We start from the raw sequence: 17,010 nt of genomic DNA on the forward strand, positions 1-17,010 counted from the left end.
TAGCAAAGTTGCATTTTATTCACATGGGAGGCGAAATAATCAAATGCAAAATTTGAGTTGTTTTCTTATGTTTGCTGGTAGAATTGACTTTTAAATGATGACTATGGATGATAAATATTTAATAACATTCATTTGGATTTGATTTGGTTTGTATTTGTTTGATATTTTACATTTAATATTTTCTTCGGGTTGGTGTGGTGAAAAATTTTGTGTTTCACTCGGGGGCAAATTTTGTTTAACCCTCGTGCTTTGAAACCCTCGCAACGCTCAAGATTCCATTTCTCGAACCACTCGCTACGCTCGTGGTTCAATTTTGGAATCTTTCGCTTGCTCGGGTATCAATATTAGCACGAGCGGTTAAACAACAACTTTGCCCCCGAGTGAAACAAATAACTATTAAAACTCGAAGGGTACGATGACACCTGTCATTTCAATACAATAGGGAGTGTTACTGCAATCCCAAGTAGCATGGAAGTGTCGGCAACATCAATATACCAGCCAATTTAGAACTTAGAGTGATTTAAGAGACGTATAAGAGTGTCAGAAAAGATTTAAGCTGTATAAAAGGTATTTTACCGACATTATACAGCTCAAGCTGTATAAAATCATTATAAAGGATTCTGCGGAATCATGGGGTGCTTTATCAGAATATAGAAAATCTACTATAAAACTAAAAGTGTTGTGAAACACTACAAGCTAATTCTATCGTAAAAGCTGTATACAGGCTGTATTGTAGTAACACTTGGCACTTTTAGCTGTATAAAAGTATCTGTCAACTCCGTTTTAAAACTTTAAGTGTTGTGAAACACTACAAGCGAATTTTATGGTAAGAGCTGTATACAGGCTGTATTGTAGTATCACTTGGCACTTGTAGCTGTACAAATGTATCTGTCAACCCCGTTTTAAAGCTATTTCTTATGGCGTAATTTTACTCTCCTATAAGAATAGTAGTTGTATAACTTCTGTCTGTAAGGGTATTATAAAACTAAACGAATAAATGGCAGCTATAGTACAGCTTTTTTCTGTATTACTGACAGAGTCGCTTATTTCGGCGTAATTTTACACTCGTAAATTTCGACCACGAAAATAAAAAATTGTAATGAACAAGATTAATAATTTAGAAAATTATGAAATGGAACGAAGAATAGACCAAATACATTTGGACCTAAGGGTTTTTTTATTTGTTATACGGATCTCTAAAGAGACTTATAACTTATGTACGGAGAACCGAAATACAGCCAAATGAATACAAATCTTCTATTCTAAAGCTGTTTTAATTCCAAAAGCTGTAAATGACACTCCATTTATTACACAGCACAGCTACTAAGATTATAATGCTCTCCAACTATCCTGTAAGCTGTTTAAAGATTGTCGCCATTTTACAATGAAACAAAAAAGTATTTGTAAATATAATTAAGGAAATACTTGCAAATATTAAGCAGACTAACATCGTGTTATGATTATCAGCTAAAATAAATTAACTTTAGCCTTAGAATTAATATTTATAAAACTTTTTGATATTCTAACCTTAAAAACAAACTAACTTTCCCGATTTTTGTATTTTCCTTATGGTTTCTCTTTGTTATTTTGCAGACGCGTGAATATTTTGCCAGAAAAGATACATAGGTTCACAATAAATAATAATCGGCACTTACAAATAGTATAATATTCCACTTAAGTCCTCTATAATATTTACTTTTACTTTTACCATCCACTATAACACTTTATTGTCGCCATTACTATATTACGAATGAACAAGATTAAGACATTTTAGTTTCCTAAATGATTATTATTCTCTTGTAATCATTTTTAAAAACTCATTTAAAACTCATATTCTTATATCGTACTTATAAGAGATTATCTGTAGTGTTAAGGTTTCCTGTTACACCGAAATATAGCTGTAATGCAGCTATTATGCAGCTTATGTATTGCTTATACAGCTACTCTACAGCTCTAATAACGCGAAAGGCTGTATAATTTGGGCCCTTTTTTAACTTATAGGGGCTGTATAAGCGCTTATACAGCCTTTGTACAGCCTAACTGTACAGCTTATAGTATACAAATAAACTTCAATACAGCTTATATACAGCTTGCAATGCTACTTGGGATGTTCTGCCGCCAGAGTGCAGCACTAATTTGTTTAGTAAACTATACTATATAAAATTTTCACCTCTGTCCTGGCGATTTTCGCGAAAACTATAGCTAACAGGCAGCTGACCAGTCAATACCCAACTTAAAGAAGCATGGAGACGGCGGGAAAATTATCAGCTTAACTTTATCTTTATTAGTTTTTCAACTGCAGCTTGACCTTTGGTTGCTTAGGGCTAGCTAACTGATGCTTACACTGGTCAATTCATATTAGGCGAGAAACATCCTTAGTTAAAACTTTAGCATTGAAATTTATGACATATCTTTGACACAAAGTTTAATTCTGCTTGCTTATTTTTGTGGGATATTTAATTTTTTCTCAATAGCCTACTATAAGTATGAGTACTTACTACTATAAGTATTGAATCTGGTATATGAATCTGAATCTGAATCTGAGAGAGATCTACAAAATACGACCTTATTATATTGCAAATAAGTTTAAATTTCGAACGGGCTTTCCAACCAACGGACTAGGCATCTCAAAAATCTGAAAAATTCAAATTAAGAATTCCGTTCTTGACTGTCGTTGTGTTTTTTTTTCCACAATAGGACACATAGAGTTAGTAAGGCGTATAGAGATAATAAAGTCATTTAATATTTATGAACAGCTTTGGCCTCATGTACTTATAGTACCATTACATTTCTGTATTAATTGTATAATTATAATATCTATTAATTATATTCAGTACTTATGTATATTTTTTAACGGATCGGTGAGCAACAAGATTCAGGGCTATAACCGCGAATATAGAAGTTCGCAAATTGCGAGCATTTTTCTCTGTCACTCTAATTACGCCTTCATTGGAGTAAAAGAGAAAGATCCCCGCAAATTGCGAATTTCGGTTTTCGCGGTAGCCCCTCAGTCCTGTTACAAGAAAATAATTTTGGAAGACATTAATAGTATATGACAGTTAAATATCACAGTTTTTAGAAACAAAGGTAAAATTGACGAAATATTTAAAGTAAGCCGATCTTGTTTTTTAGCAGTTCTAAATAATATTAAAGTCTATATATATGGCATAGAACTAGAAACAAAATCAAATAAAAAATAATAATGAGTTCTAAATTCAAATTGAAGGAGTATACATTTAAGGTATTATAGGCCAAGCGCGCACCACGATATTAATTTTTGCGACACGATTTTAGAATCGCGCTGTAATATATCGCAGAAAATTCACTGCGCGCACTGCGATGAAAAAGTCGACGATTTGTTCATTCTCAACATGGATTTCGTACCAGTCGCTTGTCATGAAACGTGTCTTTAATATGCGATTGCTGTATGACTTTGAGCATTTATAAAACACAAAGGTGATCCCCGTCTATTTCCATAATTAAATGGTCAACATCTAGCGTCTCATTTTGAGACTCCATTGGAGATGCAGGTGCCGAGATGTTGGGGTTTGGAGAGCGAAATGTCGACTGAGGTCCGGCCGGTGTGCGATTTTATTATCATAGTGCGCGCGGGGCCATACAACTCCGCATGCTGCAATTCACTTTGCGACAATCGCGTCGCGAACAATCGCGGAAAAATGTGACAAATCACAATTTTAAAATCGCTGCGATTTTTTTGTCGCATATGTGCGCACTAACATATAAACACATACGTTCGATTTCTGCAACAAAATTATCGCAGGAGAAAAAATCGTGGTGCGCGCTTGGCCTTACTCTAAATTATTATTATAATACATCAAGCATTCGCGAGATGCTCGACTTCGGTATTCAAACACAAAGCAATAGTACAAGAATCTAACTAAATGCAAAGGCCGAAGGAGCGATTCGAAGATCCGAAGCGTCCGACAGACGCGCGCCTCTCGTAACTTTTCCAAGTATTTTTAAGTACAAATGTCTAAGTCGCAAGATCCAAAGGCTGAAGTCGCATTGGGCCGAAAGCCCGAAGCATCCAGGAGGTCAGTTCTAAACACAGGTAATTAATACAAGTGTCTAAATGCGAAGGCCGGAGGCCGAGCTCCGCATAGGGCCGAAGGCCCGAAGCCTGCAAGATGTCAGTGGTTAAACACAGAACTGACAGCCTGGACGCTTCGGGCCTTCGGCCCTACGCGGAGCTCGGCCTTCGGCCTTCGCATTTAGATACTTATACTATTGTTCTGTGTTTAAGTACTAACATCCTGGACGCTTCGGGCCTTCGGCCCTACGCGAAGCTCGGCCTTCGGCTTTCGCATTTAGACACTTGTACTATTGTTCTGTGTTAAAGCACTGACATCCTGGAGGCTTCGGGCCTTCGGGCTACGCGGAGGTCGGCCTTTGGCCTTCACATTTAGACACTTGTACTATTGCTCTGTGCTAAAGCGATGACATTTTGCTAAAGCTCGGCCTTCGGCCTTCGCACTTAGACACTTTGTACTATTGTTCTGTGTGTGTAGTTGAATACGGTATCCTAAAAACAGGCAAACAACCTCTGTAAAATGTAACGATGCGAGCGGTACGGCTACCATCAGTTTGGCATTGACATAAACGCTACCGTGGGCGTGAACGTAATTTACTTTCTATGCATCTCGCTCGTACTGACATATTAGTGCGAAAGAGACCTATAGGAAGTAAATTACGTTCACGATATCGTTTATGTCAATGCCAAACTGATGGTAGCCGTACGGAACACTAAATGCCTCGAGCCACAAAATAGATAAGTACAGAAGTCAATCACATGTATGTACTTTACTTTTCATACCTACGCTCGGCGGTCGCTCTAGGGTTGCGATTGTTGCGAACTATGACTTATGCACAAAAACTATCGTGGTAGTGGCACTCGTATCTATCATATCGTATCTAGTATTTAGTTGTTTGATTTATTGTTGAGGATGAAACGGGAAGAATGGAAATATAAATTAATAATAACATTAATAACTCAAATAGGTATTTTAATTTTAATGTCATTGTTATATTACAAATTTGCCACAGAAAATATCTTGCGATGATTCCGAGATTGGCGAAATACACGATTATTATATTTTTAAGTGTAATAAATTCGCATTCTCATGTACAATGTAATAAATTCGCATACGCATTCTCTCTGAAACCATTGGTAGCTTAAAAAACGACAATTCACCGTTTAATGTTGAATTTAAACAACCGTCCACTGTACGTTATAATAACTTTTTGTTTTGTTTCTCCATTATTGCACAAAAAAGTTCACAGACGCATGTCTCAAGCGGATGGCACTCGCGCTCGCACTGGTCCCAACTGGTCCGAGATATCGTGTCCGTGAGCAGTGTCTATGTGTGCGTTGCTCGAGCGCGCTTTGTATGTAGGTTGATTTCTGTACTTATCTATTTTGTGCTATGCTCGAGCTATCTCGGACTTGGCCAAATTATTTTTTGACAAGTTTTCACTATGACATTGACGCATCAAGGCGGTTTGTTTACATGTAGCCTACCGCGTAACGCTAAAATCTAAATTTCTTTATCTGCCTCTCCATCGATTGAATATGCAAGAGTGATAGAGAGGTAGAAACAGAACTTTCAACTGTCGTGTTTCACGGTAGGACATGTGATTGGCCTAGTGACGCCCTCTATGCAGGGTTTGTGTAATATTCCCTATTCTGCGGGATTTGGCGTTTTTAGGTTAAAAATTATATGGAGTTTGGAAAAGATTATAAATATATATTTTTCACCACACCAGCTCGGAAAGGCTTACTTTGCACTTCAAAACAAAGTTGAATTTTATTCACTTGAGGCAAAATAATCAAATGCAAAATTTGAGTTGTTTTCTTATGTTTGCTGGTAGAATTGACTTTCAAATGATGATTATGGATGATAAATATTTAATAAGATTAATTTGGATTTGATTTGGTTTGATTTTGTTTGATATTTTACATTTAATATTTGCTTCGGGTTGGCGTGGTGAAAAATGTTGTGTTTCACTCGGGGGCAAATTTTGTTTAACCCTCGTGCGTATGTCAAAAATTTAAAGGGTCATATGTACTGTAAAACGTACACGTGCGAATAAGTAATTCGCAACTCGTGTCGATTTAAAACACTCCCTTCAATCGTGATTTATTTTATCACCACTCGTATCTAATTTCCTCTTTTCCGCACTTGTATCGTAAATAACTATTTTACTGTTTCACGGCTGAACTTTACGTAAAGTGATGATATTGCAGAGGGCGCGTGGTGGAGTCCGGGCACCCGTTCGAGCTGCTGACCCAGCAGGGCCGCGACGCGCCGCGCCGCTCCACGCTGCTGTCCAAGAGCCAGGTAACTATAGTGTATACAGGGTGCTTCCCGTAACAGGAGCAATAAATTAAACTAAAGGCTGTACTCCTCAAACTGACCAACATTTGTTCAGCGACTTTTAAAAATTATGAATCCTTTAGACTTCCTCTTTTTCATTCAAAATAAATATTGCCTTCAATGTACGCTGACATCAGTGTGTTTGACGTTACTTGTCACGCTTTTAACATAACAAAATTTGCAATACATTGCGTCTTAGAATAAACTTTAAAGTGTAATAAAAATCAAACCATGAGTTATTTTTAAAAGTTGCTGAACATATGTTGGTCAGTTTGAGGAGTACAGCCTACAGTTTAATTTATTGCTCATATTACAAGCCACACCCGGTATAACAAGGAGCGTCCATAAAGGCCGATTTCTACCGGCTTGCCTGTTTTTTGAAGTTTGAGCAGAGTTGTAAAGGAATTAATTATGTAATGTAAGCCAATTAGGGCTTGCCTATGGATATGTTTGACGCGCCGCCACTGTTATATAGGGGGCATGAACTATAGGGGGCAGCATAGGAGCCGTCAGATTTTTGGCGCGAGCGTAAATGTGTCGTTTATGCTTCCGATGTAGCCCACAAGATGGCAGAACTTACTATGCACAAGGAAACGTACCCACGAGAACGGTAGATGGTAGCACTTGCTTTGGCAATTACATGTCCACATATGTTTCCGATTCAGGCCACAAGATGGCAGACCCTCCACGCACGGTTCCTATTCATCCTTGTGTGTCTTATCATGTAAACAAACGTGATGTCAGTGTCATTCCAACAATTGACGACCGGTCTGGCCTAGTGGGTAGTGACCCTGCCTATGAAGCGGATGGTCCCGGGTTCGAATCCTGGTAAGGGCATTTATTTGTATTATGATACAGATATTTGTTCCTGAGTCATGGTTGTTTTCTATGTATTTAAGTATTTATATATTATATATATCGTTGTCTGAGTACCCACAACACAAGCCTTCTTGAGCTTACCGTGGGGCTTATAGTCAATTTGTTTAAAAATGTCCTGTAATTTTTTTTTTTTTTTTATTATGCATGGGTTTACTCATGGCCACAGACTAGCCGAGGCGTAGACGTGGCCTACGATGGAAATAATAATATTTATTATTTATTATATTTATTTATGTATTAAAAAAATAATACGATCCATAGACAATCTAAACATCGTAATGTCGACGCGACGCCATATCATTGTGATTGACGTCGCTTGTCACGCCTTAAACATAACAAAATTCGCAATACATTGCGTCTTAGAATAAACTTTAAAGTGTATTAAAAACCAAACTACAAGTTATTTTTAAAAGTCGCTGAACAAATGTTGATCAGTATGAAGAGTACAGCCTACAGTTAAATTTTTTGCTCATATTACAAGCCACACCCGGTATAAATGGTATAATATACCTACTCCAAAATAATACCTACTTAGTCGGGGTCAACGCTCTTTTGCTTACGAAACTAGATAAGTAGGTATCTATTTCTTTTTATTATTGTTTAGTAAATAATACATCACAGAAACGTGGAAAGCGAAGCGAAAATGTTACTAGTCGATGACATTACTTATCGACGGTCAAATATCTTGCTATAATAAGATTCTAATCCATGCCAACTGCATTTTAAAATGCTATTCGAACCAGCATGCAAGCGGTCTATAATTACGATAAAATTTGTACAGAATTCGAGACCACCTCATTCTGGTTAGTAAGAATCCAAAGACTTTCAATCCGGAGGTCGCGGGTTCAAATCCCGGCTCGTACCAATAAGTTTTTCGGAACTTATGTACGAAATATCATTTGATATTTACCACTAGCTTTTCGGTGAAGGAAAACATCGTGAGGAAACCTGCATACATCTGCGAAGAAATTCAAAGGTGTATGTGAAGTCCCCAATCCGCATTGGGCTAGCGTGGGGACTATAGCCCAAGCCCTCTCGCGCATGAGAGGAGGCCTGTGCTCAGCAGTGGGACGTATATAGGCTGAAATGATGATGAAGATGATTACAAGCCACACCCGGTATAACAACGTTTTGATTGATGATTATTGTGTAATTCCAGGGAAAAGTGTGATAATGTCTTCGAGAAGTGTTTGTTTACATGATAGGATACCTTTTCCTCTTTGCCACATTAATAATTAATTAAATATTAATTTGTGCTTATTGTGTCTTTTTTAGGGTTCCGTACCCAAAGGGTAAAACGGGACCCTATCACGAACCGTGATAGCTAGACAGTTGAAATTTTCACAGATGATGTATTTCTGTTGCCGCTATAACAACAAATACTAAAAACAGAATAAAATAAAGATTTAAGTGGGGCTCCCATACAACAAACGTGATTTTTGAAAGCTAAGCAACGTCGGGCGGGGTCAGTACTTGGATGGGTGACCAGTTTTTTTTTTTGCCGTTTTTTGCATTATGGTACGGAACCCTTCGTGCGCGAGTCCGACTCGCACTTGCCCGGTTTCTTTGTTTGATTTGTTGCTTTATGTAAGTTTTCTTTGCGACAGTAAATTACTTTTTTATTTTTTTTATTAATCTACACACACATTGACTATATTTATTCATTGTAATGTATTTGATCCAGGCCCCGTTAGCGATCCCGGAGAACTTCACATTCGACCCGTCGGCCGAGCGCGATGTCGACCAGAACGAAACCCTGATAGTGTCGCGCGACAGGACGAGGACTTACTCCAACAGGTAAGTCTATTACCAGACCAGGCCAGGCGTGGCCCCACTAACCCGGGGTTAACCGGTTAACCCTTTATAAGGCATAAGGGTGTCAGAAATTGTGCAAAATTGAACTCTATCCTTTTCAAACAAAGTACAAAATCATTTTTTTTATTATTATTATGAATGGGCTTACTCATGGCCACAGACTAGCCGAGGCGTAGACGTGGCCTACGATGGAGCGAGCTCGCCCAGAAGGTGCCTGTTCACTCTTGATTTGAAGGTTGCCGGGTTATAAGAGCACGGAAATATAGACGCCGGCAAGGAATTCCATTCCTTGGCAGTGCGCGTAAGGAAAGTAGAAGCAAAGCAAAATCATGTGGGAAATATATTCCCTCTGCCTTATAAAGGCTTAAACCGTTAACCGGTTAGTTGCCAAGCAGACCCCAGGCTCAAATGTCAAATTGTACTGGTAACCTTGGCAACTACAGGTTTAACCGGTTAACTCCGGGTTATTGCATGGTGCAAGTGGCCCTAAGTCTATTAGCAGACACGAAACGAGACGAGGACTTACTCCAACATGTAAGTCTATTACCAGACCAGGCCAGGCGTGGCCCCACTAACCCGGGGTTAACCGGTTAACCCTTTAGGGCCACTTGCACCATTCACTAACCCATGGTTAACTGTTTAAACCATGCAGTTATTATGGTTACCAGTACAATTTGACACTTCGGTAACGGTTTAACCGATTAACCCCGGGTTAGTGGAATGGTGCAAGTGGGCCTTATAAGGCATAAGGGTGTCAGAAATTGTGCAAAATTGAACTCTATCCTTTTCAAACAAAGTTCAAAATCATGTGGGAAATATATTCCCTCTGCCTTATAAAGGCTTAAACCGTTAACCGGTTAGTTGCCAAGCGGACCCCAGGCTCCCATGAGCCGTGGCAAAATGCCTGGACAACGCGAGGAAGAAGAGAACCGGTGAAACCGGTAACCCAGTGTCAAATTGTACTGGTAACCTTGGCAACTACAGGTTTAACCGGTTAACTCCGGGTTATTGAATGCTGAATACAAGAAACGCTGATCATGTCGCGCGACAGGACGAGGACTTACTCCAGGTAAGTTGTTCTAACAAGTAAGGTTGAATGTTTTTCACCCAGGCCACAGAATAAATAATAGTACTAGGTACAGAAGACTCACTCTCTAACAAAATGCGTCTGCTACGATCAGGACAGATATGGCCGCTAGGTGGCGACAACGCCACGCGCGGCTTATGGCAAACCCCAAAATTGGGGTCGAACGGATGGAGTTTTAGCTACCTGTAGCAAAGCGACGAAATCACGGAGTGAGCCACGGCTAGTAATAGTGCTACCGTACAGAAAGGACACTTCCTACAAAACCGAAGTTTGACAGCGATTCAGGGAAGAATCATGCTGTTCCTTTCTAACTTATAGCACTCGACTATTTAGGGTTGTCAAAATTCAAGCCATTATCTTGTCTGTGGTCGTGCACGCAAAGGGACGTCAAGTTGTGTCAACCCTAATAATTGCTCGGAGCAATGCTGAGCCGAACGGAGCCGAGTTCGCACGAAGGGAGGAGTGTCTCCCCACTGCTCAGGTTCCGTTAGCGAATGAGCAATATGTACTGTAAAACGTTGTACAATACACGTGCGAAAAGGCAGTTCGCAACTCGTGTCGATTTAAAGCTCTCCCTTCAGTCGTGTTTCAATTTATTGCCACTCGTTGCGAATTTCCTACTTTTCGCACTTGTATTGATTGTAATGTACTATTAATATGTTTTTAAGGCCCACTTGCACCATTCCACTAACCCGGGGTTAACCGGTTAAACCAGGAGTTGCCATGGCTAGCCATACAATTTGACACTAGGTTAATAGTTTAATCGCTTAACCCCGGGTTAGTGGAATGGTGCAAGTGGGCCTAAATTAGGTAATCCCAACCAAAAGAGTGACATAGGGACCATCATCCGACGCGAGAAATATAATATAATTTACTAAGGGCCACCTGCACCATCCCACTAACCTGTGGTTAAGCGGTTAAACCATTAACCTAGTGTCAAATTGTACTGGTAACCATGGTAACTCCAGGTTTAACTAGGGTTGCCAGATGGTCGCGATTTGGCGGGATTCTCCCGATTTTTAGCATGTGTTCCCGATTCCCGACAAAGTGTAAACTGTCCCGAAAAACAGCTTCACGTTATAAAACAATAATTTCAAGTTCCGAACTGCCGTCGAGCGAGCGAGCTGACGTATTGCCAATAATGTAAAATATCCTTGTATTTAATACAATTACTTTAATTTGAATGTATTTTTTTTCCCGACTCGAGTCCTAAAATCCCGAAAAATTTATATTGTTTCCCGATAATAGCGCCTTTCGATCTGGCAACCCTAGGTTTAACCGGTTAACCCCGGGTTAGTGGAATAGTGCAAGTGGGCCTAACTCGATTAATGTATGTGTATGAACAGGTCTGAAGTGAGCGACGCGGACGGAGGCATCTTCAAAACGCTAGTGGAGCAGACGGGGCGCGACACCGCAGCCATGCTATACCAGATGGCCGAGGAGGTGAGATCACCGGCATAACATATGTGGCTTTACCTTGCTACACCGATACATGCCAATTTATCCCATATCGATGCAGACTTTTAATAACAGGAATCAACCGTTAACTACCCTACCGGTGGTCGTAGATGTAGTCCCCTTCTTCAGGTCAGGGGGTAGGGTCTATTGTAACACCTGCAGAAAAGTCTTTAAGACCAAGTTCGGCCTGGCCAGCCATATTCGGGCCCATAACAGGCGTAATCCGTAAATTTTTTGAGGTCGCCGTCATCGAAATCGATGAGGAGGACTATATATATATATGTGGCTTTCCATCAGAGAAGGGTCCTTATACACATGTGAAATGGGCCTATTTTACAAGCTTTTATTTAGTTTCACCTAACCGTTGTCTGTCTGTCTTTAATCAAATCTTGCAAGTTAAATTTGGTCCACTTCCCGGTTTCCGATTGAGCTGAAATTTTGCATGCACGTATAAATCGGATGACAATGCAATATTATGGTACATCGAGCTGGTCTGATGATGGAGACAGGAGGTGGCCATAGCTACTCTGTGATGAAACAACGCAACCTAATTGTGTTAGGGGTTTTTAGAATTGTCTCGATGAGTATTAGTTGTCTGTCGTAAGAAAAGTACAGTCAGCGATAAAAGCTTGTACTAAAAATGAAATTTTTGCCAAATACTTATTGTTGAAGAAGTCACTCAATTTTTTTGATTAAATGCACTTTGGACAATGATACAGTGCATAATTATTTTCCATCGTATTTTCTCGGGAACGTTCGTATTTGTCATGCTACTTCAGTCAACGTCAGTACTTTTTGTACCGAGACTGACTGAAATAGCAAGACGCGTTCGTACGTTTCCGTGACAATACGATGGCAAATAATTATGCACTACAACTGTATAAGATAAGGAAGGGTAAGAGTAATACTGGGACAAGAGAAATAGTTGTAATTAAATTAAAAGAGATATTTAAAGATATTAAAAAGTAAATTAAACGATAAAGATATTCATCATCATCATCTTCATCATCATCTCAGCCATAAGACGTCCACTGCTGAACATAGGCCTCCCCCTTGGATCTCCATACGTGCCGGTTGGAAGCGACCCGCATCCAGCGTCTTCCGGCGGCCTTAACAAGGTCGTCCGTCCATCTTGTGGGTGGACGTCCTACGCTGCGCTTGCTAGTGGTCTCCACTCGAACACTTTTCGACCCCATCGGCCATCTTCTCTGCGTGCAATGTGGCCTGCCATTGCCACTTCAGCTTGCTAATCCGGTGGGCTATGTCGGTGACTTTAGTTCGTCTACGGATCTCCTCATTTCTGATTCGATCACGCAGAGAAACTCCGAAAAAGATATTAATAAAATAAAACTATAAAATAAATAATGCATAAATAAAATTAACTTAAAAATACTTACGTAATGTTTCTCGAGCAAAATAAGCTGTTTCTCTTTCTCATGTTTTTCTCCTTGTTTGATATTTTTCTTATTTATTTTCAGAGCTACAACAAAATGCTGGCAAGGAAGAGCAAAGTTGAATAACCGGTCCTACTCGCTACATTAAAGAAAATATGGTGCATTAATCAATTAAAGACCATTACAGTACATCTGTTGCTACATTACGACACCCTGTGCTATAATAAGCACATTACGTAACCACGTCGAATTTAAAGGGCCATATGTACTGTAAAACATACGATACACGTGCGAATAGATAATTCGCCACTCGTTGCGAATTTCCCATTTTTCGTTTTCGCACTTGTATCGTAAATTATACTATAAGTGCCTTGCAATAAGGACTATAATAGGTGTAAAGAAATCTTCCAATACTTAAGAGGGAAGTGGGCGGCCACTTCTCCATACAAAAGTAGTTCCCATTTTCCTCTATCGTCGTCCCTTTTCGTCTTTTCGTCTGTTCGTTTTTTATATGTCTCGAATTTAAACTGTATTTTTTTCGAATACATAATATTATTTGTACTGTATCCAATCCACCATATAAAATTTGTGATAAATACCCACAATTTGACAAGAAACAAGGTCGCGATTTAAGTCACATTAAAATTATGCATTTCTACTTAATTAATTTAAATATTATATAGTAGTGCCTTTTGCATTTAAATAATGAACACGTATTAGCCAGGTTTAATATGGCCAAATTTTAAAAATCATCATAGGGTAATCCGTCAATAACTCTTCTCTTCTTCTTCCTCGCGTTATCCCGGCATTTCGCCACGGCTGATGAGAGCCTGGGGTCCGCTTGACAACTAATCCCATGATTTGACGTAGGCACTAGTTTTTACGAAAGCGACTGCCATCTGACCTTCCAACCCAGAGGGTAAACTAGGCCTTATTGGGATTAGTCCGGTTTCCTCACGATGTTTTCCTTCACCGAAAAGCGACTGGTAAATATCAAATGATATTTCGTACATAAGTTCCGAAAAACTCATTGGTACGAGCCGGGGTTTGAACCCGCGACCTCCAGATTGCAAGTCGCACGCTCTCACCGCTAGGCCACCAGCGCTTCTCAATAACTGGCCACCTTATACTATAAATGAATTGTATTCACCTATAAACAGAATTCATTTTAGTATAAGGTGGCTAGTTTTTGAATGATGGCCAGTTATTGAAAAATCTCTATATGTAAGTATCTATAGATAAGGCGGCCAGTTATTGACGATTTACCCTAATACCCACTTTTTAACTATGACCAAAATATGAAAATGTAATACCTAGCGTAAAACGCAAAATTTTACAATAATTGGCTAAGTCATTTTTCATTGGCAAATAACGCTTTGAGCTTACGAAAAGTGCCTGTGAAAATTAGTTTCATTACTATAAGCATCACTTACGAAATGTATGAAAAGAAAAAATAAATCTCAATTCGTAACATAGTTTCGTACAAAGAACTGACATTGGAAATGATTCCTCTGTTCGTAACCAGTTACGAACAAAAAAAAAGTTCTAATAAATAAATATTATAAAAAAGTTCTTTTTCATAACTAGTAATGACTAACGTAACTTTGTTACGAAAAAATACACCATAACCGGCTACATTTAAGATGTGATCAGGTATACTTATTTGCAACTTTGCCCATGCAATGCATTTACTGTCAATTGTGTGTTGTGATCAATTTTAGCATAGACGCTAATAAAGGCATTATAAGAACACTTATCATAATTATAAGACACTGTAAAATTAATAAAAATAGGGTGTTTTAGTAAAAATAAATTGTCAACTTATTTTTTTTTCTGTTGTGTCCTGACAACAGCAACTTATAACATGATCATGATAGTAGAAGGTCCATAAATAAAAAAATAATAATGTAAATCCCAGTTCTAATGCAATTAAATGCCAGTTTCAATATGTGACCCAGGAGACAGATAAGTAGATTCACCCTAGAAAAAAGGTGCTGTTAGGTAACAAAAGGAAACCTAGCACAACTTAAGTATTACTTAGGTACTTAAAACACCTCTAAGAAAAATAACTAAATAAAATTCACTTGTTCTTGCATTTCCTAACTGAAGCAAGTACCCTTACCGTATGCATGGAATGTAAGGGTCAAACACATTTCAGGAAAAGGTCACTTCTGTGGACAATACATTGTTAACGACGCTACATGTAAATCACATTTTTCTTATAAGAGTCTAAAGTAGTGAAAACATGTGTCCCATCTGTAAGGGTGCAGTGTAAAATTTTGATTCTCTTTGCGATGTCTACAGGAAAAACGCGAACGAGTTAAGCGTACTATAAAATGTGTAAGACCTTAAGGTCAGTGTCTTGACCTCATATCTTCTGATAAAGTAAATGTCAATCAAACTGTAGCTTGCCTTATTAAACATGGTGCTATTACTATGATTAATTTAAAATATTTAGCAAATTATAGATATACCTATTATTACGTAAATGATGTGCTATTCTCAATTAGGTTAATTCGCCAGTAACTGGCCACCGACCAATAACTGGCCACCTTAAACAAAAAATGAATTCTATTCACCTAGGTATAAACAGAATTCATTTTAGTATAAGGTTTCAATAACTAGCCACCTTGTACTAAAATGAATTCTGTTTTATACGTGAATATAATTCATTTTTGGTTTGGGGTGGCCAGTTACTAAGAGTGACCAGTTACTGGCGAATTACCTTACCTATTATTTTATTACGTAAACGACGTGCTATTTCCAATTATGTCTTTTGTTATAACATTATTTTACCTAATAAGTGTTTCACATAATCTATTTTTTAGTTGTCAATTATTTAAATAGTTTTTTAAATAAATGATTCGAATAAGTAACGCAAGTATTAGATTTAATAGTGTTATTGTTATCAATAGTAAAAGTGAAAATTTATTAGGTGAAATAATATTAAACGTGCAATTTATCAGTATTCGGGCTCCACTATTTTTGCCCTAATTTTAATTGTATATTATTTATGCATTTTTATCCCAATCTTATGTTATGTACTTATTAGTGTATATAGTGTTATGTACTTAAATGATCAAATACATATAAAATGTTATATTGGTTACTGGTACATTGTGATATTTAAAGCGAATAAATATTTTAAATATGGATCGTTGTTTTATTTTGTGAGTGATGGCCACTTGCACCATTCAGTAACCCGGGGTTAACCAGATAAACCTGGAGTTAACATGGTTACCAGTACAATTTGACACTGGCTTAACGGTTTAACCGGTTATCTTTGGGTTAGCGGGATGGTGCAAGTGGCGCTAATAAAAAGTGTAAGGGCCACTAACCCGGGGTTAACCGGTTAACCTGGCGTTACCATGGTTACCAGTAAAATTTGACACTGGGTTAACGGTTTAACCGGTTAACTCGAGGTCAGTGGTATGGTGAGTGGCGCTTAGGTGTTCGTAACTTTGTTTCGTAACTAGTTACGATTGAAACATCCATGAAGGTTACATACAAAGATTGGACTGAGTGAAAACGCTCTTAGCTTATGGCCACCAACAGACCTAACGGACCGTTAAGGTCACCGCAAGGGCGTCCGATGACATTGCGAATGGCCTAACAAGGTCACAACACTGCTTATCATAATCGCGAAATCGTACGTCCATTTTCCTCGAAGAACCGTTTGCTCATATATCTATAATTCGTTTTTTGTAGCATTAGAAAGAACTCCACAGAAGCAAGCGTGCAGTTTTTATCAGGCTCTTTAACCTTTTGGACGCCAATGACCGATATATCCGCACCGCAGGTCCAACGCCCAAGACGGATTAATCGGTCACAGACCACAGAGCAACATAGACCTATGTGCATATGCATAAAGTTCAATTTCAGTTTTGACATCTCGGTGACGTGGCGTCCGAGTGACAGCTTTTGTGTTTGACACGGCGTCGAAAAGTTTAATTGTTAATAATTATTGAATTATGTAATGTAG

At 38.6% G+C, this 17,010-nt stretch overlaps 1 protein-coding gene across 1 annotated transcript in view; it reads left to right on the forward strand.

Moving 5' to 3' along the window:
* Positions 1–17,010, forward strand: part of LOC134677909 (probable multidrug resistance-associated protein lethal(2)03659) — a 140,982-nt gene that overhangs the window by 66,483 nt on the left and 57,489 nt on the right. The window contains exons 31-34 of the mRNA XM_063536355.1: positions 6,266–6,359; positions 8,959–9,071; positions 11,523–11,619; positions 13,113–14,043. Coding sequence (XP_063392425.1) covers positions 6,266–6,359; positions 8,959–9,071; positions 11,523–11,619; positions 13,113–13,154 — 346 coding nt within the window. The 3' untranslated portion in view covers positions 13,155–14,043. The remainder of the gene's footprint in view (positions 1–6,265; positions 6,360–8,958; positions 9,072–11,522; positions 11,620–13,112; positions 14,044–17,010) is intronic.

This window comes from Cydia fagiglandana, chromosome 27 (genome assembly GCF_963556715.1).
Source record: "Cydia fagiglandana chromosome 27, ilCydFagi1.1, whole genome shotgun sequence".
Taxonomy (NCBI): Eukaryota; Metazoa; Arthropoda; class Insecta; order Lepidoptera; family Tortricidae; genus Cydia; species Cydia fagiglandana.